The sequence below is a fragment of the Centropristis striata genome, chromosome 20 (assembly GCF_030273125.1).
Source record: "Centropristis striata isolate RG_2023a ecotype Rhode Island chromosome 20, C.striata_1.0, whole genome shotgun sequence".
Lineage (NCBI taxonomy): Eukaryota > Metazoa > Chordata > Actinopteri > Perciformes > Serranidae > Centropristis > Centropristis striata.
This window is the reverse complement of record NC_081536.1, coordinates 328,247-353,208: the sequence shown is the minus strand read 5'-3', so window position 1 is coordinate 353,208 and position 24,962 is coordinate 328,247. Positions and strand designations below refer to the sequence as shown.

The window sequence follows — 24,962 nt, the reverse complement described above, 5'->3', positions numbered from 1 at the left end:
ACAGTTATAATAACAGCTAATAACAGTTATAATAACGGCTAATAACAGTTATAATAACAGCTAATAACAGTTATAATAACAGCTAATAACAGTTATAAAAACAGCTAATAACAGTTATAATAACAGCCAATAACAGTTATAATAACAGCTAATAACAGTTATAATAACAGCCAATAACAGTTATAATAACAGCTAATAACAGTTATATTAACAGCTAATAACAGTTATAATAACAGCTAATAACAGTTATAATAACAGCTAATAACAGTTATATTAACAGCTAATAACAGTTATAAAAACAGCTAATAACAGTTATAATAACAGCTAATAACAGTTATAATAACAGCTAATAACAGTTATAAAAACAGCTAATAACAGTTATAATGACAGCTAATAACAGTTATAATAACAGCTAATAACAGTTATAATAACAGCTAATAACAGTTATAATAACAGCTAATAACAGTTATAATAACAGCTAATAACAGTGTAGCTGCTGGTTGGTGCATGTGTTATTATGAGTGGTGGCCACTAGATGGCGACAGATCTCTTCTCTTGTTCAATGATTCACTGCTCGTCTCATTATGATCCTGAAACATTCCTGCTATTATCATCTCATTGTTACTAAGTATCAGACACAGGTAATATTTGACAAACTTTTTTTTTCTGTCTTTTTTTTACAAACCCCTTCAGCAGGAAGCTGAGCTCACCTTTGAAACCAGTGTGTCAGGTGACTGGCTGGAGCGTCTCCAGTTATCTGTTGCTGTGTTGACTTTAAAAGGGGAACTGATTCAGTGACATTCATGTGCTCCTCCTGCTCCTCCTGCTCCTCCTGCTCCTCCTCTTTGAATCATTAGCCACTTCTCTCTCCTGTGAACACTGAGTGGACAGAGAGAGGTCACAGCAGCAGAGAGAAGCTCAGCACCATGGACGAGTCAACGGGCAAGAAAACAGTGGCTGTGGTGGGCGGAGGTTTGGTAAGAAAAGGAAAATGAAACTCAGTTATCAATTCATAAAGTGCCGCTTGTCTTTTGATATCTTCACTGCATCATGACCTTTACCCAGATGTCTGGGTAAAGGTGAAACATAACAAAACACTTTTAAAGAAAAGGACTTTTTGTTGTGTAATGTAATCAGATGTGTGTTTGTTCTTAACAGTGTGGAGGAAAAGGATATAAGGTTACAAAAGAATGTTTACACTGTAAAAAATGTTTGTAGAAATTACAGTAAAACACTGTAAAAAGTTGCATCAGAAGTAGGGCATAAAATAAAAAAATGTAATGTGATAATAGACAGTGTTAATTATCTTAAATCAAGGAATAATACAACACTTTAAACTGTAGAAAACAAACCGTTTTTTTTCATGTAAGGTAAAACTTTAATGTCCCAGAGAGCCATTTGATTTACAGACAGACAGCATAAGATAAAGATTTTATTTTAACCCTCTGGAGTCCATCTATTTATTGAAAATACACGTTTTATTTACAGTAATAACTTTATTTATATCTGATATGTAGACAAGCTGAGAAAGCCAGTTAAAGTTCAATCATAGGAGCTTTCACAGTGTTATGTTTCTAGAACATTTTTGAAATGGGAATTTTCTTTCTACAATGAAAACTATTACTGTTTTTAATTAACATGCAAATAGACTGTTTTGTAGTTTTATTATTTATTTTTTTTTTCTGCTGTTTTTGTGTGTATAAATGGTTTTAAGTTGACAAATGTCAACCGAAATCTCCTGGACTTCAGAGGTTTAATAAAAAATGTAACCATAATGTCACACAAGGACACAATTACCCTAAAAATAAAGGGACTACTCGGTCTAAAATACAGTTTTTGCTGATATTTACATTTAAATTTACAGTAGAAAACCCACTTCTTCTTCTTTTTTTGGTGAAGTTCTGGCAACCACAGCTGCCGGTATTTTACTGTAAATTAAACAGATTTTTTTTTAACCGTAGGTATGGATACAGGCATGGGAAAATTATTAAACCACCCTTGTTTTCTTCAATTTCTTGTTCATTTTAATGCCTGATAACAACAAAAGTAGCTGATATCTATTTTTCATGGTTTTCTTGATAATGATTTTGGTTATTATGAAGTAAAAACATGTTAAATGTCTTGATATCAGCTCTTAAATGAAACTCTTATCAGCTATTTTTGTTGTTATCATTATATTTGTCTAAACAAATTAACCTTTAGTTGTTCCAGGCATTAAAATTAACAAGAAATTGAAGAAAAAGGGTGCTCTAGTAATTTTTTCCATGCCTAAACTAAACAATGTTAACACTGTAGGGTACAGTGTTAACATTGTGTAGTTAAAAGTGTATTATTTATTGATATTGAGTGTGTAAAGCAGAGTATTTGTGGTTTTATGTTGTAACAGGTCGGAGCTCTGAACGCCTGTTTCTTTGCTAAAAGAGGCTTTGATGTGGAAGTCTTTGAGTCTCGGGAAGGTAAAGCTCAAAGATCTCTCTAAAACCTGCTTTTACATCATATATATACATATATATTTACATCATTATCCTCCAGAAGAACAGCTCAACACATCAATATGACAGTAATGTTGACTAGAGGACTCACAGCGAGGAGCTCTACTGATTCCACAGCGACATTATTAACTCTCTGTGATTAACTCTTTGTGTGGTTTATCAGATTACATTACATTACATGTCATTATATATCCGTCATTAGATATCCGTCAGGCTAAAGTGGTGAAGGGACGAAGCATCAACCTGGCTTTATCTCACAGAGGACGACAAGCACTGAAGCATGTTGGGATGGAGGAGAAGGTGAATATATACACAAATATATATAAATATAACATGTACAGTACAGGCCAAAAGTTTGGACACACCTTCTCATTCAATGCGTTTTTCTTTATTTTCATGACTATTTACATTGTAGATTCATCAAAACTATTAATGAACACATGTGGAATTATGTACTTAACAAAAAAAGTGATAAATAACTGAAAACATGTCTTGTATTTTAGATTCCTCAAAGTAACCACCCTTTGCTTACTAGAATATAAGACATGTTTTCAGTTATTTCACACTTTTTTTGTTAAGTACATAATTCCACATGTGTTCATTAATAGTTTTGATGAATCTACAATGTAAAATAGTCATGAAAATAAAGAAAAACGCATTGAATGAGAAGGTGTGTCCAAACTTTTGGCCTGTACTGTATATGTATTCACAGTTTAACCCTCCTGTTATGTTTGTTTCTCAGAAATAATGTTTGTGGGTCAGTTTGACCCAGGGCATCTTTAATTATTATACAAAAGTGTAAAGAAACTACAAATCCCAATAAACATTGTTAAATATCATTAATAACTCCACTACTAAACATTTCAAATCAATATTTAGTGCACAGATCATGGTTCAATGAGGAGAATTCACTCGTTTGTCATAAATAAAAATGCATGTTAAAACTTTTTTAATGTATATTGGAAAGACCAACATATCAAATACATTGGTTTTACATGACATTGCTTTAAAAAATATTTTAATGTTTTTTTCTTTTCATGAAAAAATACTTTTTAACTATTTTTTAATAGATTTTTAAACTTTGAATGGGTCAATTTGACCCACAACATAACAGGAGGGTTGAAGAGTTCTTTGCAAAAACACATTCATTTCCCACATTTCATTATTTATTTATTATTTTTGGTGCATTCCAACTGTTGTTTTGGTTGTTTTAATGAAAAACAAATTTTCCTGAACCATTATTATTATTTATGTACATTGTACATTTATTTTACATTTTACATATTTTTCTTTTTATAAAAAAATTTATTAATTAAGTAATTAAGTATTAATATTTAAATTTAACTATTTTTCAAATGGATTTGTTGTTTTGTTGTGGGTTAAATTGACCCATATCAAAATGAAAAGAGGAGGGTTAATAATAAAAGTATGAATGAGATAAAGTTTCTCTCCAGGCTGCAGCTTGTTAAAGCTCAGTACTACAAACCGACTGGTAGTTTATCCTGCAGGTCATCCATTATTCCTGCCTGCTGCCGTATGATTCCTCTTAAAACACATAATAGGCCCCGAATGGATGCAAGCTGGTGGAAACCCTTAATTCTTCCTTACTGTATTTTAATTTATTAAATATTAAATCTGTAAGCAGGCTGCAGGGAGCCTGTCTTCACTGCTTTCTATCCTCGAGTCCACTCAACATGTTTTATTCTGAGGTCAGCAGGGTTCTTTCTTCTTGTTGCTGCTCTGAGCTTGTTATGAACTCTGCTTCAGACAGAACTGGGTTGTTGTTGTTTTTTTTACACTTTTCAGCAAGACACAACAACTCCTGCTCTACAGGGTTTACATGTTCTCCCAGGGTCAGATACTGGGACTACATGTTCTATAGACTAACAAGATGTTTAGAGCTGAAAGTTAAACACACTGCAAGAAACATGAAGCTTTCTTCTTCTATCTAGCAGCAGTACCTTAATTATATTGTTTTGAGAATAATTTACCAATTGACCGTAGCTTTATGTGCTTATTTAATTATTAGTATTGTTATTATGTGCTTATTTAATTATTGTATTGTTTAACCTTTTGATGCACAACGTGGTCTAAAGTGACCCAACAGAGTTTTTATGTTCTATATCTTTGCAATAAATTATTTTCATCATTCAGTATTCCAGGTTTTCCTCAATTAGTTTGTTTCTGATCATCATACATCCTAATTTTATGTTTTCCTTTATTAATTTTTTAATAAAATCCCTTTTTGTGTCACTACTCTTCTAATGCACAACATGGGTCAAAAATGACCCATATCCATTTTTTTTAGCTTAGTAGCTTGCTAAGCTAACTACTTAGCCAAGTAGTTAGCTATGTAAAATACAAAAACTTTTCTTCATAAAGTATGAGAAGCAAAATGGAAATAATGATCTGTTGTTATCAAAAACAAGATATCTAAAGAATACTTTATATTATATTATTATAAGAATATTCAATCATAATAAGTTGATATCAAAAGATAGAGCACAGAAACACACAGCAACATTAAATAACATGAAGGATGAATGAGGGCCATGTTTGACCCATGTTGTGCATTAGAAGAGTAGTGACACAAAAAGGGGATTTTATTAAAAATTAATAAAGGAAAACATAAAATGAGGATGTATGATGATCAAAAACAAACTAATTGAGGAAAACCTGGAATACTGAATGATAAAATAATTTATTGCAAAGATATAGAACATAAAAACTCTGTCACTTTAGACCATGTTGTGCATCAAAGGGTTAAATAAGAGATCAGAATTCTTCTTCACTGCTGAATAAAAGTCATTTATTTTATATTTGATGCTATGTTTTATATATATGTATTATATTTCCCTCTCAGATTGTGTCCCAGGGGATCCCCATGCATGCCAGAATGATCCATTCCCTGAGTGGGAAACAGTCCCCGATCCCTTACGGCAAGAAAGGCCAGGTAAGCTCACCATTGGGTTCTATGGGTACCCACGAGTCTCGCCTTTACAGACATGCCGTCTTTATGCTAATCAGAGGCAAAAAACACACGTTTCACTGAAACTACCAGTGTAAACACTGTAACATTAACTTCATGTATCCTCAGTTTGCAAATTAAATATTAATGTTGACAGCTTGCTAGAACGCACCAACATAGAGAAAGAGCTCCGTGTTTGTGTGTTTGTGTACTCACAGAGTTTATTTACTTTGACTCAAGGATGAAACAAATGATGAAGAGAACAAGAGACAACTAGTCTGATGAACTCTGTCATAAACAACACGACAAGCACGACGAGAGTCTGAGAATATCTGTTTATAATGACGCTGCTGCTGGTTGGAGATTCTTCATCTCTCATCTTCATCTTCATCAGGGATTTACTGCTAAATAAAACTAGAATATACAAGAGAGACAGACAGGAAGAGTCAGATCAGCTTCATGGAGGAGAATTCACTCTTTTTTCATTAATTAATGCAACTGTTTTAATGTACGTTGGAACGATCTACATATAAAATACAATAGTTTTTCATGATAAGGATTTTTTTTTCTTTTTATGAAAAAATACTAATAAGTTTCAAAAATGTAAAATGGGTGAATTTGACCCAAAACATAACAGGAGGGTTAAATAATAATATAGATCAGGTTCAATGAGGATATTTCACTCGTTTTTCATAAAAAAAAAAATGCATGTTAAAAGTTTTTTTAATGTACATTGGAAAGACCTACTTATAAAATGAAATGGTTTTACATGACATTGATTTATTATTATTATTATTATTATTATTATTATTATTTTAATGTATTTCTTTTGATGAAAACATACTTTTAACTATCTTTTTAATAGATTTTTAAATTTTGAAATAGGTCTATTTAACCTGCAACATAACAGGAGGTTGACGAGTTCTTTGCAAAAACACATTCATTTCTCACATTTTAATGATTTATTTTTGGTGCAGTCCAACTGTTGTTTTGGTTGTTTTAATGAAAAACTAATTTTCCTTAATTATTGTTATTATTTTTTTGTACATTGTACATTTATTTTACATTTTAAATGTTTTTTTTAATTTTTTAAATACAATTTAACTAAGAATCTAGAAGAGAGACAGACAGGGAAGTGTGATGATGAATGTAGACAGAATCTCCCTCCAGGCTTCATGTTCCAGTTTGTTCAGTTTCCTGTTTGTGAAGCTGAAGTTGTTGTTGTTTTTCTGCATTTTAATTCAGATTATTTCCCTTTTCAGTTCATCCTGTCAGTAGACCGAGCCAACCTGAACAAAGAGCTGCTGACAGGTAAAACATTCACAGTCTAACACTGAACACAATGTTATAGAATATGTGCTGAAATAACAAATTATAACCAAACTGAAACAATTATTTGGCTTTTAAATGATTCATTGATTTAAGTTTTACTCTCTTTCAGACAAACATCTCTTTAAATTAATCTGATGAAACTTTAGACCAGGGGTCTCAAACTCTAATTACCTGGGGGCCGCTGGAGGCAGGATCAAAATGACAAAAAAAGACACAAAATGACAGAAAAAAAATTAAATTACTTAAAAAAGACACAAAATTACCAAAAAAAGACACAAAATGACAGAAAAAACGAAATTTCCTAAAAAAAGACACAAAATTACTAAAAAAGACACAAATTTACCAAAAAAGACACAAAATTACTAAAAAAGACACAAATTTACCAAAAAAGACAAAAAATTACTAAAAAAAAGACACAAAATGACCAAGAAAAAGACACAAAATTACAAAAAAATACACAGAATTACCAAAAAAGACACAAAATTATTTTTAAAAAGACACAAAATTACCAAAACAGTAATTAAAGGGACCTTCCACCACAACACAGTAAAGTGCCATTCATATAAAACTCACATTAAACTTTCATATCAAGGTGGGGGCCACAAAATATCATCACGAGGGCCGCAATTGGCCCGCGGGCCGCGAGTTTGAGACCCCTGGTTTAGCATGTCTGTTTTAAGCAGTGGTGGGAAGTAACTAAGTACATTTACTCAAGTACTAAACTTAAATATGATTTGAGGTATTTGCACGTGAGTATTTCCATTTTATGTAACTTTTTACTTCCACTTCACTACATTTTGAGGCAAATATTGAACTTTTTATTCCGCTACATTTATCTGACAGCTTTAGTTACTTTAGTTACTTTCTACTACGTTGATAAAATTGAAATGCATCAATAATAATCTAATAATATATTTGGAATCTGTAGAATATATCACTGTAAGTTGGTCCATTCTGCATAACAAGTACTTTTACTTTTGATACTTCAAGTACATTTTGATGCTGATACTTTTGTACTTTTACTTCAGTAAGTTTTGAATGCAGGACTTTTACTGTAGGATCTGAATCCTTCTTCCTCCGCTGGTTTAATGTCTCTAACCACCCAAGTTATTTTTATTAATGTTATGGCAGCAACCTTACCAGGTCAGATATCTCTGTAACACTTCAACATTTCAACCGTTCTAATAGAAGTCTAACACGAGGTAAAACATGTAGCAGAAGAAGAGAAAGAGAAAAAAAATATTTTTATATTTCTTCCTTCCAGCAGCCCTGTAGTAAATGCAGCATATTATGTTTATAATCTTCATCAAAAACTGTTTAAAAAATCAGTTTAATTAAGAACTCTGATTCCAGAAAAGTTGGGATGAAATGTAAATAAAATAGAAAGTGCTGATCCTTTTTGACATTATGTCCTTAAGACTTGTTTATAGAGCAGGGATGGTCAACATGAGGCCCGGGGGCCACATACGGAAGTATAAATAACTATCTGAGGAAAAGTTAAATTTTAGCGAGTGAAAAACTGACACGGCCATTTTCAAAGAGGTCCCTTGACCTCTGACCTCCAGATATCTGACTAACAACGTGTAATCTCCTCTCAGACTTTATGTTCATCCATCATGCAGTTTATGGTCAAACCAACAGTTTAACATGTTTAAATATGTGAATATTTCTGACAGTCTTGTGATGATGTTCTGTATAAAATGACCTCTAGAATAATCCTCATGAAACTTTACAACCATTAACTACAGACCTATAGAGCCTTTAGAGCAGGGGGCTCAAACTGGTGGCCCGCGGGCCAATTGTGGCCCTCGTGATGATATTTTGTGGCCCCCACCTTGATATGAAAGTTTAATGTTGTGGAAGGTCCCTTTGTTGGTCATTTTTTAAAATAATTTTGTTTCTTTTTTTTTAGCAATTTTGTGTCTTTTTAGGTAATTGTGTGTGTTTTTTAAATAAATTTGTGTCTTTTTTTTGGTAATTTTGTGTCTTTTTTTGTAATTTTGTGTCTTTTTTTGGTAATTTTGTGTCTATTTTTTAGTAATTTTGTATCTTTTTAAAACAATTTTGTGTCTTTTTTAGTAATTTTGTATCTTTTTAAAACAATTTTGTGTCTTTTTTAGCAATTTTGTTTATTTTTTGGGGCAATTTTGTGTCTTTTTTTGGTCATTTTGTCTTTTTTTATAAGTAAGTATATCAGTATAAAATATAAAAACTGTTAGTTAAACATCCACATCTTTTATTATAATAAATTCAACTTTTTATTTGTAAAATGAAGAATGTGAATATATTTCTTCTTTTAAAAGTCACATACTGTATTATTACTTTGAAGGATCCGCTTCTCCAAACAGCATATTATGCACTGTATTAATACATATTCTTGAGTTCTATGAAGCCTGCAGCCTGAATACATTATTAATTCATGGACTCTGCAAAGCAATCCAACTTATAAAAGACTCAAACTCTTTCCAGCGATTGTTCTAAATGAGGTTGTTTCTATATTTTCCTGTCGGTTCTCTTCTCAGACTGTCTGGACGTCTTGTGTTGTGTGTCAGTGTTTTCAGGCTAAAAAGGATTTCGCCTCATTCTTAACGAAACGCCTCAGAGCTCGCTGGAGATAATGTGTGACAGCAGGAGTCTGTTTTTTAATTACGAGTGCTGAAAAAAAAAGAGTGTGATTGTAAAGCCGTCGCTGTTATCAGGACTCATCCAGACTCCTGGAGAGAAACATAAAGACATAATCTAATCATCTAAAAAACCAGAAAGGCTGCCTGCTGAGTTAATGTTGTTGATGAGATTCACTCTAATCATCATCAGGTCGTTCCTCTCCAGCAGGGGTTGATTAACTCTTTGCTGACAACCTGCCGCTGCATTTTATTACAACTGTAAAGGTTTTTTCTGCACTTTCTGAAGTTATTACATGTCATATTAACCTGCTGCTGTTATGTCATGTTTGCATGTGATATAAGCTCTTTTTGTAACATGTTTCTCCTCAGAGGCAGCGACGTATCCAAACACAACGCTGAACTTTGATCACAAACTGCAGAACTGGAGTGCAGAAACAGGGCTGATGACCTTTAACAGGTAAATATTACAGAAGCTGAGGATTCAAAGCACGAACACACAGAACGAGATCAATCTGGATGATGATGCACGCTTTGTTTTAACTGCAGCGTTATTGATCACGTCCCTCTCTCAGGGGACAGATGGGATGAACCCAATATAACCCAAATATGTTTTATTTAAAACAAACTAGTGTAAACCAGCTGTTCTCAACCTTGGGGTCTTGAGATGATTTCTGGGGGTCGCCAAATCATTTAGGAAGTCAGCTCTGTCTCCACTGTGTTAAAGTGTTCATGTGATAATGTGTTTTAGTCTTTTTGGTCACTTAATGTCTTTTTTTTGGGTCATTTTTATGTCTTTTTTTGATCATTTTGTGGTCAATTTGTGACTTTTTTGGTCATTTTGTTTCTTTTTTAGTCATTTTGTGTCTTTTTTTGGTTATTTTGTTTCTTTTTTGGGTCATTTTGTGTCTCTTTTGGGTCATTTTGTGTCTTTTTTTGGTTATTTTGTTTCCTTTTTGGGTCATTTTGTGTCTTTTTTGGGTCATTTTGTGTCTTTTTTAGTCATTTTGTGTCTTTTTTTGGTTATTTTGTTTCTTTTTTGGGTCATTTTGTGTCTTTTTTGGGTCATTTTGTGTCTTTTTTTAGTCATTTTGTGTCTTTTTTTGGTTATTTTGTTTCTTTTTTTAGGTCATTTTGTGTCTTTTTTGGGTGATCTGAACTGTGTGTGTGAGATTGTGTTCAGTGAGTGGGGGTTGCGGACAACATGCATGTTAAATTGGGGGTCATGACTCAAAAAGGTTGAGAACAGCTGGTGTAGACAACAGCCAAGACATTTACATAAATAAAAAGACGTTTGTACATTAAATTTCCAGAGCAGCCAAACAAATTTACTGACTTGAAGCTGACTCAATGGAGGACCCAAAACATCTCTAATCCTTTCATCACTCTGAACAAACTGCTGGGTGATTTCTAGTCTGTCAGGACTTTCTGAGACTATGATGGGGGTCTGGGGGGGTCTGGGGCCATTCTCCCCCGGAGAACATTTCTGCCCTAAAAGCCTAAATTTGGTGCCTCTCCACTTTCTAATTCCACGATTCCATCTTAATCATTGCACATTTTAATGGATTATTGTAAAGGAGAATAAGGGTTCTTCTATGTTTTATTTAAGGCGTCTTATTTTGACAGTCTTCTTGCAAATTTTGTGGTGGACTCTGCTAACACATCCACGTGCTCTTATTTTGAAAGCTACATGTGTTTAATTTATTTTGAAGGTGGGTTTAACACGTTCTTACCGTAACGCCTTATGGTGTGTTTAATTTACACTGAAAGTCAGTAGTTGGAGCTCGGAACAGCATCGAAAATACTGACATAAGTGTAGACCTTGAACGCACCATTAGCCCCCCCCCCCCCCGTTAAACCAGGTGACCCTGGTTACATGTCCACTCTGCAGGTTAACTAACGGTGGTAAACATGCTGCCTGTGAAGCCTCTCTGTGACTCTTTAGTGGCTTTATAACAGCTCGTCCTTGAGCCAAATGTGACACAATTTACAACCCAGTTACCAGTGAAACAGCTCCAGGTCCTTTTAGTTGCAGAATAATTGTTGCAGTGATTTATTAACAGAGTCTGCAGAAGCACGAACTGTTTTATTTTATCACAGAGCTTTTAAATTGAATTCAGCCTTATCGAAAATGTGTAAAAATCAATTGATGTGTATGTTGTCCTTTATTTTTATTAATTAAACCTGTAGCCAGTTAAAATGTGAGTCACTGTGCAGCTATTATCACAGTGAACAAACACTATAATTAAATCAGACTTTACATAAAGACTGTGAGTGTGATTTGGATTTAAAACCCTCCCCCTCCCCTCTAGCCTGTGGTTGAACTGCTCATATTTGCTCTCTGCAGCTTCTATAATATAATATAATTCAATGAACATGGAAAAGTCTGATGCTACTTGATAGCCTGTTTCCTCCAGAACTAGCAGGACATGTTCAGAGATATGATCAGCATGAAACGGATCTTCATGACCTGGTTTCTCTCAGTAATCTACTTTATTACTGTAAATCTAATAACGTGTTAATGATCTTATGGAGATCACTGAACATTATTTCAATATTGTTAATCTTTAGCTTAGCGCTGTACACTGCAAAACAAACAAAAGTTGGATGAACTCAAAGTTTCAAGGCAACAAACTTCGATAAAATTTTAAGTTGGACAATTAAACTAAATATTTTAAGTTTTCTTTTTGAGTTTGCTCAACTCTGAATTTCTCTGGCACGATTGTAACGCCGCTATGAAATGTCAGCTAATGTTGTGACCACAATTTTGAGTTAGCATTGATACGCTAATGGCTACTCTTGTAGCTGTAACAAACAGCGCCACTAGCATCAGTTAGCCGCTAGCATCAGTTAGCCGCTAGCTTTCGCTAATGACCGAATTTCCCAACATACATTAGTGGCCATGATGTGCATCATCTATAGCAGGGATGGGCAACTGGAGGCCCGGGGCGTAAAAATGCACAAAATCACTTCTTGTAATTAATGTTGGTCTGCTGTTCTTGCACTGAAAAGAAAGAAATCACAGTAAGTGGTTATTTTTTATTTGCTTCAAACATTTTGTATTCCTATTTATACTGTTATATGCATTTTACACTGTTGCACTGTAAACATATTTAAAATTGCAGTTTCATCATATCTGGTTAGGGCTGCTCCTATATGTGGCCCTGTGGTAGTGAACATGATAAACTGAGGCCCCCTGCAGGATTTAAGTTGCCCATCCCTGGTCTATGGCCACTGTGGCTTAGAATAAAATTCCTGTGAATCAGAAAAAGCCAGATACCAAAGTTCAAATTTTAAGTGTCAATAAAATATTATATATTTGACGAGTGGCTTGTAAATGAGGTAAATGCAGCTGTCTTACTTTAAAATGAATCTTTAAGTTGGCTATATTTAGTTTCGTAAGGGGAAGGTTTATTCTGCACAAAATGAAATACTTTTTCATTGTAGCCTATGGGAATACAAAAAGCCAATGATCTCATTTTCCAACGTACTACTGGCAAAGTCAAAGAGTTTCAGCTTTAACTGAACTCCTGGAGAGGAAAAGATACTCCCAGTGGGCGGGTGATGAAAAGGCCAAGTGTGAGAAAGAAAAGCTCAAACATACACTGTGTGTCTGAATCAAGGTCCACATTTTTTCTCAGGCTAAACATCCACAAATGAACACTTCTTACCTGAGGTTCAGCCTGGCTCACAGGTACGTGGGCATGTGGACATTTCTGGCTTCTGGGAAACCCGATGGTCCTTTTTTTAACATGTTGAGTGGTTACTGGTATTATTCCATAATGTTAAGGACTCTCAGGCTAAATATGAAAATAATGTTAAATATAGTTTGAATCTACACTGCAAAAAAGCCAACTTGTATTTTTTGGCCTAAAACAGTGATTTAAGTTGGTAAAACTTGGAAATATAAATGATTGACATTTAGGGCAATAATGTAAGTTAGCACAACAAAGGAAGCCAGTTGTCTGCTCAAAAACAAGTTGGTGAGTTGTTGTTACTTATATCTTTAAGTTGGGGTTCACAACAAGGGACAATAGTTCTGATAACTCTTATTTCTTTGTTGGGAAATTCGGTCATTAGCGAAAGCTAGCGGCTAACTGATGCTAGCAGCTAACTGATGCTAGCGGCTAACTGATGCTAGCGGCTAACTGATGCTAGCAGCTAACTGATGCTAGCGGCGCTGCTTGTTACAGCTACAAGAGTAGCCATTAGCGTATCAATGCTAACTCAAAATTGTGGTCACAACATTAGCTGACATTTCATAGCGGCGTTACAATCGTGCCAGAGAAATTCAGAGTTGAGCAAACTCAAAAAGAAAACTTAAAATATTTAGTTTAATTGTCCAACTTAAAATTTTATCGAAGTTTGTTGCCTTGAAATTTTGAGTTCACCCAACTTTTCTTTTTTTGCAGTGTAGTATTTAGCGTGTTTACATTGGTGTCAGCATTGAAGTGAATTCATCATGTTTCTGGTGTTTCTCAGGCCGGATGGGTCCGATAAGCAGATCAAGGCGGACCTGATCGTCGGCTGTGACGGAGCTTTCTCCGCCGTCCGCAAGCAGTTCCTCCGCCGCAGCCGCTTCAACTACAGCCAGACCTACATCCCCCACGGATACATGGAGCTCACCATGCCCCCCATCCACGGAGAGGTCAGTCTCTCTACTCTACCTCCTTTCATTATGCCTTCATGTCTGCAACCCCCTCCAAGAAATTCCACCGGATTTGGCACAAACATCCAGTTGGACTCAAGGATGAACTGATAAGATTTTGGAGGTCAAATGTCAGGGTCACTGTGACATCATGTCCATCCTATTCTCGTGAACTAGATATCTCAGGAACACATTTAGGAATAATCTTTAAATTTAGTCCACCTATCCAGCTGGACTCAAGGATGAACTGATAAGATTTTGGACGTCAAATGTCAGTGTCACTGTGACATCATGTCTGTCCTATTCTCATGAACTAGATATCTCAGGAACACATTTAGGGAAAATCTTAAAGTTTAGTACAAACATCCAGTTGGACTCAAGGATGAATTTATTACTTTCGTGGTAAAAGTTTAAGATCACTGTGACCTCATGTTCATCCCATTGGCATGAACATGGTATATCAGGAACACCTTTAGGAACAATCTTTAAATTTAGTCCACATATCCAGTTGGACTCAAGGATGAATTTATTAGATTTTGGAGGTAAAAGGTGAAGGTCACTGTGACCTCATGTCCATCCCATTCTTGTGAACATGATATCTCAGGAACACCTTTAGGGAACATCTTTAAATTAAGTACGAACATCCAGTTGGACTCAAGGATGAATTTATTACTTTGGTGGTAAAAGCTTAAGATCACTGTGACCTCATGTCCATCCCATTGTCGTGAACATGATATCTCAGGAACATCTTAGGGGAACACCTTTAAATTCAGTCGACGTATTCAGTTGGACTCAAGGATGAATTGTTTACATTTTAGTGGTCAAAGGTCAGGGTCACTGTGACATCATGTCTGTCCTATTCTCGTGAACTAGATATCTCAGGAACACATTTAGGGAACATCTTTAAATTAAGTACAAACATCCACTTGGACTCAAGGATGAATATAATACTTTGGTGGTAAAAGTTTAAGATCACTGTGACCTCATGTCCATCCCATTCTTGTGAACATGATATATCAGGAACACCTTTAGGGAAAATCTTAAAGTTTAATCCACATATCCAGTTGGACTCAAGGATGAATTTATTAGATTTTGGAGGTAAAAGTTTAAGGTTACTGTGACCTCATGTCCATCCCATTCTTGTGAACATGATATATCAGGAACACCTTTAGGGAAAATCTTAAAGTTTAGTCCACATATCCAGTTGGACTCAAGGATGAATTTATTAGATTTTGGAGGTAAAAGTTTAAGGTTACTGTGACCTCATGTCCATCCCTTTCTTGTGAACATGATATCTCAGGAACACCTTTAGGGAAAATCTTAAAGTTTAGTACAAACATCCAGTTGGACTCAAAGATGAATTGATTTTATTTTGGAGATCAAAGTTCAAGATTACAGTTACCTCATGTCTGTCGTATTCTTGTAAATGTAATATCTAAAGAACACCTTTAGGGAACATTTTTAAGTTTAGTACAAACATCCAGTTGGACTCAAAGATGAATTGATTTTATTTTGGAGGTCGAAGTTGAAGGTCACAGTTATCTAATGTCCGTCCTATTCTTGTGAACATGATATCTCAGGAACACCTTGAGTGAATTCCTTCAAATTTAGTCCACATATCGAGGTGGACTCAAGGATGAACTACTTCCGTTATGGAGGTGAAAGGTCAAGATTGCTGTGACCTCACAAAATACTTAAAAAAAACAAACATTACTCAAGAATTCATATTATGGCACATTTCACACAAATGTCTCATAGGATAAAAATGATGAAGTGATGACATTTTATATCCAAAATGTTAAAAAGTAAAATATTATTATCTAATATTCTGCATAAACACTTTTCTGGACATTATTCAGTGCCGTACCTCAGAAACAGAAGCATTTGGTCAGATACTGAACTGGTGACACTGATCTTAAAACTGTGGTTGTTGTATAGATCTTTTGTGCTGCTTGGTTGAAGAATGCTACATGTGTGTGAAGAATTCTTTGCTGCATCCATATTTGTCTACATTACTGTCATGGCTACATAATGAGTCTGAACTAACGTATATATATAATAATATAATAAATATATATAATATATATATAATGGATATAAACTGCAACTTGGCTGATTGGCGGAGGTAAAATACTGCAGAGTAGTAATCTAGTTGAAGTTTAGATGCTGCTAGTCCTCTTCTACTCACATCATCGTAGATTTTTCATCATTTATTTTATTCTGTTTGTCCCTCTTTCACCATCATCTCCTCCAGTTTGCCATGAAGCCCAACTATCTGCACATCTGGCCACGAAACACATTCATGATGATCGCCCTGCCCAACCTGGTGAGTGTGAATTTTACTGTGTTTTCTCCCACGTGTCAAACCTGCATCGATTCTCAAACTACAGTTCTTTAACGCTCTGGAGTCCACGAAATCACCGGAGCACGACTTCTTCATGACGTCACGACGTAAAAACGGAGCAGCATCGAGCCCTGCTGGCAGCTGAACTCTAAAGTTTTGGCTTTTTTTCACAAGTTTACATGTCCAATGTAAAAAAAAAAAAAAACACCTCAAAGTGTATTAACAGAGATTTTTCTAATTTAGCTTTGTGCATTTAGCATTTGTGATGCTAATATATATATATATATATATATATATATATATATATTTTTTTTTTTTTTGTGTTTTTTTTTTTGTGTGTCACAAATTTCTTTGTGTTTTTATCTGTGTTTTTTGTAATTTCTTTGTGTTTTTTTTATGTGTGTTTTCTGTAATTTTTGTGTGTTTTTTTTTATTTTTTTATGTTTTATGTGTTTTATGTGTGTTTTTTTGTAATTTTGGGGGGTTTTGTGTGTCTTTTTTTGTGTTCAAAATATTGATCCAATAAGTCAAAATGAAAAAAATAATCAGGTCATATAGGTGAGGTTGTCTTGAAAACAATGAAACCAACATGGCATGGTAAAGATTTTTAAGTGGTTTATATTCAGGCAGAATGAAAAGGAGTCCAAACTCTAAAGGGTTAATGGAGCAATGCAAGCTGTTTAATTTATGAAAGTATGACATCACATTTCCTGGCAACCACCATCTACAGAAAGACAAAATCACTTCAGAAGATGTCAGGGTATGATTGACCTCTGGGGCTGTCCTCGTAGTTAATTGGAGTTAATTAGCCTTATTTACAGAGCAACATAGCAGGCTGAGGCTTCCTTCTCATCAGTCTTTAGTCTTCGTCAGACTTCTCTCCGTCTCTTCTGTCCTTCTTAATTCAACAATGATTTTCCTGCGTGGCCTGACTCAGGACAGGGACGAGGTGAAGCAGCTGACTCCTTGGCCTAGTTCCCAGGACCACTTTATCCTGAGAGAAACAGCTAGCATGTCCTTGCTGCTGTGGATACCATGGAAACAGAGATAGTGCTAAAAGGTCCTGAGGGAGGACCGAGTGATGTTAATAGATAAGACCTGCTCTGATGGTAGATAATGGACGTCCACAACCTCAGAGCTCTCTCATCCATCACTGTTACTGGGTGGAGCTGGGGTATTATGTGGAAATAATATAATATAATGTGTTCAGCATGGAGGGGTTTTCTGACCTATTAAAGTAATGTGAATCTATATTAAAATATATAAGACATAATAAAACACATGTGTAATGAGCCATGCGTTCATTTCACATTATGCAACAAGATGCAGCATTTAAGATGCATTATTGACCTACCTGGAGAACACATTGGTGTTAAATTATTCTAAATTCAAGGCTCATTTACTTACTATTCTTGAAACATTTATCCATGTCTCACTGTCTGAAAGCTTTGTGAATGTCTGCATGCTGATGTTAGAACAGTTAGAACATTAGAGTAATACATCCATTAAATGTGAAGCTGATTAAATGAATGATTGCCAAAGACAAACATACAGAGACTGCTTCCTTTTGAGTTGTATAAAGTTCAGCTGGTATACACAAGACACAAGAAGTGTTTCACACTTTGAGAGCTAACGTCACTGTTTGTTTTCCAATTTAGGACAAGACATTTACCTGTACCCTCTTCATGCCCTTTGATGAGTTTGAAAAGGTCACCACAGGAGATGAAGTCATCGAGTTTTTCCAGAAATACTTCCCCGACACCATCCCGCTAATAGGAGTGTAGGTGACTCTCTCTCTCTCTCTCTCTCTCTCTCTCTCTCTCACCTCTCTCTCTCTCTCTCTCTCTCTCTCTCTCTCTCTCTCTCTCTCTCTCACACCTCTCTCACCTCTCTCTCTCTCTCTCTCTCTCTCTCTCTGCCTTTATCTCCCCATCCAACCTGCCAAGCCATCCTCAAAACCACTTTGATTTTTCTTCGTCCCGTCGACTCCGGCAACATCCACAGCCATAATCTGTCAAGTGTGAAATTGCAGCCTTACAGTAACATGGTTTATTTTAATTTGAGGTGAACCCTGTGTTGGTGGTGACGGGGGAGATAAAGCAGGCATGAGCTGTAGAAAACGCTCCAGGCTTTCATTCACTCACTTCCTCTCTGGCTCCACTTTATTTGGAGTGCAAAGGGTGTTCAGGCATAAACAACTGACTGTTTGCGTCTGTTCCTCTGTTGGGCTGTTTAACTTCACCAGGCAGACAGAGAATGCTGATTTCATGTGACAGATGCTGTGTAGCGAGTCTGTTTAGCAACGGACAAAATGAAAACTTTAAAATGAGTTTGTAATTGTCTCTCTGCGCCACACAGTGAAAATCTCAAGACGGATTATTTCCGGTTGCCTGCTCAGGCCATGGTGTCGGTCAAGTGCTCCCCGTATCACATCGGAGACAAATGTGTCCTGATGGGGGACGCCGCCCATGCTGTGGTGCCGTTCTACGGCCAGGGCATGAACGCTGTGAGTACATGAAGACGCAGAAAAGGCAGAAAAGAATTAAATGGAGACTCATTGGTCCATTCATGCTTTATAGGGCTTTGAGGACTGCATTGTCTTTGAAGAAATAATGGCTCAGCTCAATGAGGATTTCAGTAAGTACATTTGAAATGAACAGAGATTAAAGGCAACATGGTCTCACAGAAATCCTTGAAATAGCCACGGAATCGCTCAAATTTCCGTGAAACTGACACGGATTTGGCTACAATGCAAGTTAATGCCAGTCATATCCCGTGGCTATTCCAACATACAAAGTGATTATGTACATTCACTGAGTGAAGATTTAGAAAATAAAACATATATTTCTCGCTAGAAATGTGATCAAAATCCATTTTTATGCAGAAACTACGTCAAAATATTGATTTTTCACTAAAAATGAGAGAACTGTCCGCCATGTTTTTTGTTCTGACCGCCGGGACCTTGAAAGTCACGTGACTTGGAACAAACCAATAGGAACAAATATCCATGGAATAGCCACGGGATATGATGTCATTAACTTGCATTGTAGCCAAATCCGTGTCAGTTTCACGGAAATTTGAGCGATTCCATGGCTATTCCACGGATTTTGAGTTAAGCGAAATCCGTGGCTATTTCACGGATTTCTGTGAGACCAGGTTGTTAAAGGAGACAGAGAATGAACTATATCAGGAAGTGTGACCGCTCTTTCTCTGTGTGTCGCCAGGTGCCGTCCTGCCTGAGTATACCAGAGTGAGAGTCCCAGACGACCACGCCATCGCAGACTTGGCCATGTACAACTACGTTGAAGTAATGCATATATCTGCTTTAACCTTGTTATTTAACATGCATGTCTATTCAGCTTTGTAAGTGTAACCTTACTTAATGTATATCATTTGTTATATTTCAAAAGTTTTTGGGGAATTATCAGTTTATCTACATTCTGACCCAGAATGATTCACCCACTGTATGTCATGAGCTTTGGATAGGAACAGAAAGAAGGAGATTGCGGATACAAGCGGCTGAAACGAGTTTCTGCCTCAGAAGTAGGGTGGTCAGATAGCTCCTGGTGCCTCCTGTTAGAGGCTCTGAGGGCATGTCCAACTGGTGGGAGACCCTCGGGTAGACCCAGAATATGCTGGAGAGAATATAATCCATCTGGCCTGGGAACGCCTCAGGATGCCCCGGGAAGATCTGGAAAAGGGGATGGATGGATAGAATGCTGGTGGTAAATGCTGAATCCCACAGAATGAGAAGAGTAATTAATTAAGTTTAGAGTTAAAATATCAGAATAAGCTAATGAGAAGCAAACTGAGACAATCAGAGGCAGTGCACTGACGTTGGTTCAGTGAAAATCTGATGTGGTGCACATTTAAACATGGGATTCAGGGAACTGTTCCAACAATTCATTCAGTCATTTAGTTGGTTAACTGTAGAATGGATGGATGGATGGATGGACGGATGGACGGATGGATGGATGGACGGACGGACGGACGGACGGATGGATGATTGGATGGATGGATGGATGGATGGATGGATGGATGGATGGACGGACGGATGGATGGATGGATGGATGGATGGATGGATGGATGGATGGATGGACGGATGGATGATTGGATGGATGGATGATTGGATGGATGGATGATTGGATGGATGAATGGATGGATGGATGATTGGATGGATGGATGGATGGATGGATGGATGATTGGATGGATGGATGGATGATTGGATGGATGGATAGATGATGGATGGATGATTGGATGGATGGATGATTGGATGGATGGACGGATGGATGGATGGACGGACGGATGGATGGATGGATGGATGATTGGATGGACGGATGGATGATTGGATGGATGGATGATTGGATGGATGGATGGATGGATGGATGGATGGATAGATGGATGATTGGATGGACGGATGGATGGATGTATGGATGGATGGATGATTGGATGGATGGATGGATGGATGGATGGATGTTTTTTCTAGACAATGAAATACAAAAGAGAATATAACTTATCAAACAAATAATGTTACTAATAAATGAGGTTACTCCTTTAACTCACTTCATTAATGCATCCACAATGGTTTTCATTTACAAACTCGGGAATCTAGTACAACAAGAACACAACTACAATTACTTTCAAATGATACATGCCATATCAACCAACTAGATTAAGCATCATAAGGCAAAACAGTCCAAAATCACTCAAGATTAACTCACATCCATTCTCTTTGTTGTGGCTGGTGTTTGGAGGGAATCACAGGCCTGGAGGGCTTTATAGACTTGGGGGGAGTGGCTATCTCCTGAGTGACAAGGTGATGCTCTGGGCTGTTTGGGGACTTTAACAGGCAGAGTAGTGTTGGTCAGGCCTTTCGGTAACTACATTCGGTGGGTATTATCTAGCATCTAACAGAGTCCATCTTCTTCCAAAGATTCTGTCTGGAGACACCAAATACAGGAAAGGAACCTGAAAGGGCCTTTTAACGTTTTAATGGCACCTGAAGGCCAACGTAGTTCTCCGACATGCTTGGAAAGGGAGGGGTGATCAGCTAGTTGCAATCTGCAACCTCCCCACTAGATGCCACTAAAGATGAGCTCAATAATAATGATTCGCCTTAACTGTTTGTATATGAGGTGTACCAAGAGACTCTTTATAATCAGAAAAAAGTCAGTTTGGGTTCAGAGTGTGCTGTTCAAATATCTGTAGATATTAACAGGTGCAACTCAATACATTAACACATCAAAAAAAGTAAATTTCCAGTAGTTCAAGTCAAATAGTCCCAACCAAGTATTGAGTCGTATAGATAACATACTTTTCAGAGGCCAACATTTCCATATTAAACATACTTTTTAAAACTGGTCTTTTGTAATATCACATTTTCTTGAGACACTGAATTTTATGTATCCATTAAATGTAAGCTGTAATCATTATAATTAGAAGAAATTAAACACATTAAGACATGAAATGTTTATGTCTATATAATGTGTTATTTCCACTTTTTAAATTGAATTACTGACGTAAATAAACTTTTCAAAGATATTCAAATGTATTGAGATGCTCCTGTATGCTCTCCATCACATCTGACAGGTTGGCAGCTCCCAAACCATCTGTCCGTTAAAATTCATGCACTAAAAAGACAGTAATTGGTCTCAGAGCTGTTGTTATTCCAACAGACCTTAAAATTGCAACACTTTGTTTTAGCTTAATCCCCCATTACTGCAGAGAAGAAGAGACCCTCTGGAGTTTCTGGTGCAGCTGTAAGATTCATTTAATGACGTTATAATATGAAGAAGAGATTGTTTAGTTGACTAACACATGCACTTTTTGTGTTGTAGATGCGGGCCCATGTCAACTCCAAATGGTTCCTTTTTAGAAAACATGTGGATAACATCCTCCACTGCCTCATGCCCAGGACAATAACTCCACTTTACACAATGGTAGGGATCCAAATAATACACAAAAGGATCGCAATTGTATTGTAAGTGTTTGTATATGTATTTTGTATATTGTACGTGTTTTTTTTTTGTTTGTTTGTTTGTTTTTTGTTTCGTAATTCTCTCCTTTTTTTTACATTATGGCCAGGGGACTACAGATGAAAACTAGCCTTCTGGCTAACTCTGGCTTTTTAACCATGTATAATCATGTGTTTTATGAAATTGCACTGTCCCCTTTTAAATAAACTAATAATAATAATAATAATAATTGTTACATTGTTTGCTCTATCCACAAATCTGTTATCCGCCGCTCTTCACTTCCTCCAGGTCACTTTCACCAGGACAAGATACCACGAGGCTGTGGAGCGCTGGCAATGGCAGAACAAAGTGAGACACTTTGAGAAATGTGTATATTTTCTTGAGACTCTTTCATTTTATCTTTCTGCATACAGTCAACTTTTTTGGGGGGGATTTGAATTCTTTTGAAGTTGCAGTTTTATCAGCATTGAGCATGAAAGGCGGACGTGGGTAAATATTCCCTCTATAGAAACATCTCTTCCTCCACTAACACAGAGCTTCTGTCTCTGAGTCTCTGAGTCTCTGGCTGGCTGTAATGAGTCGGTGAGTCCTTGGCACCGTGTTGAACTGCCTGATGTGACCTGTGCTGATGGCTTCTGAGTTAATGGTCCACTAAAAGGACTGCTGGGATTTCAGAACCTCCTTTGTAAATTGTTTAGACTCATCGGGATGTCTGGAGCAAAGAGTAAAATGGCAACTGCGGGGGGAAGAAAAACTGCTGTCTGAAACAACGAATAAAGTCGGAGAACATAATTGGTCACAAAACATCTAGAGAGCGAGTTATTAACCTGCACAAACAGAAGTCTGCTGCAGTAAGAGCATACGGTCTGAGTCTTCTCTCAGGATGTTGTGGTTATAAAGTGAAGAAGGTCACTGAAGGAGGTGATGAGTTTACAGCTGGATGTATTATAGGACCATAGCAACAACGTCTCCAACCTACATGACAGAATAGACCCTTTGTCAACACCACCCATAAGGACATATATGAGAGTTTTTCAAAATAAACATTTTGTGGGTCATGGAGCTTTCTAAAAATAGCACACACATCATTATACATACACGTATGGTTGGTGGTTGTGAAAAAAGGCTACAGTTTCTGTGAATTTAAACTACTAAACCAGTGATCCCCACTGTAAAAAAAAGATAAACAATAGCTAGTCAATACAATTGAGACACACACACACACACACACACACACAGAGTTGTGTTGCATTAATAAGCAGGTGTTTTTTTTAAATCTAAAAATAAACTAAGATGCACTAAAGCCTACTTAATATTCCTTTAATATACCTTTGACATTTATTCATGAGCTGATGTGTTGTGCACTAAATGAAAGTCTGCATAAGTTACACCAGCACTTAATTGTTATTAATTAAATTTGTAATTAACAAGTTTACAAATGTAACACTGCCTTTATTTACCTATAATTAGCACACATTTACAATGAGTCCTTTCAGGAACCTTCTATGAATTTCTTTCTTTGCACAAATCTGACAAAACCAATTTTTTAAATTATTTTTATTTGTACAGGTAATAAACCGTGGTCTGCTGCTCAGTGCCACTGGAGCAGTTCTGGGAGGCTCCTACCTGCTCATTAAGAATCCTCCTGATATCAACAGGCTGGTGATCCCCGCTGAGAAGATGTGGGCCCGGCTCGGTGCCCTGTGGACCCCCGAGCACTGACTCTCAGACCTCAGCATCAAACACGAGAACTGAGAGGATCTACATTTAATTAAAGTTTGATTGAAGCCTTGAATGAACACAGTGAAAGCTCTGCCAGGCAAATTAATACAGCATAATAATGACTGTTGGAACTTACACTTGTCATAATGATGGATAATATAATTTTACAGCATTCCACTAGTGTTTGACTGATAATGGATTTGATTATTTTCTTGCCATCATCATCTTTTGTCCAATTTTCAATGTGAAAATAAAACTGTCAGTATTACACTCACAGGCGAGGCCACATTCTGTAAGCCTTTATATATATATATATATATATATATATATATATATATATATATGCTTCTACATTAATTGCAAATAAATGTTCCCTCAGCTCAGAGTCTGTCTATTATCTTTTACCCGGTTACAGGGGGTTGGAGAGGCGGCTACACCATATAATCACAGGGCTAACGTAGAGCGACAGAAATCCATTCATGCTCACATCACACCTACTGGAAGTCTGTAGTCAACAATTTACCTGCATGTGGACTCTTGCAGGAAGCGGGAGAAAACCCACGCTAACACATGGAGATCATGCTAACTGCAGCCTCGCTGGGAGCCAACAGTGGGGAACCAAACGCCCACAATATCAGCTTCTGCAACAAAGTATTATACCTGCAATTTAGGCCACTAGGGGGCAGTGAAACAAGAAGTGAACATAACATTGTCAAGAGTCAAATGTCAGGTTGTTGAACTTTGCTAGCAAACAGCTGCTTCTTTCAGCAGATCCTCATACAACGTACAGATGTTACTTACATTTACACGGTTTGTATGATCTTCTGAAATTTGACAACATCATTTAATGTTATAAAACA

The 24,962-nt window shown here is 36.4% G+C and overlaps 1 protein-coding gene across 1 annotated transcript; it reads left to right on the top strand.

Moving 5' to 3' along the window:
• The first annotated feature begins 840 nt into the window (after window positions 1–840).
• On the top strand, window positions 841–24,418 carry LOC131993136 (kynurenine 3-monooxygenase). Its single transcript, XM_059358889.1, has 15 exons — window positions 841–977; window positions 2,387–2,456; window positions 2,695–2,792; window positions 5,356–5,445; window positions 6,723–6,771; window positions 9,786–9,873; window positions 13,896–14,061; window positions 16,316–16,387; window positions 18,064–18,185; window positions 18,764–18,911; window positions 18,985–19,042; window positions 19,630–19,712; window positions 22,243–22,344; window positions 22,669–22,728; window positions 23,950–24,418. Exons 1-15 carry the CDS (start codon window positions 927–929, stop codon window positions 24,100–24,102), a joined length of 1,410 nt encoding a protein of 469 aa, XP_059214872.1. The 5' UTR covers window positions 841–926; the 3' UTR covers window positions 24,103–24,418.
• Window positions 24,419–24,962: the final 544 nt, after the last annotated feature.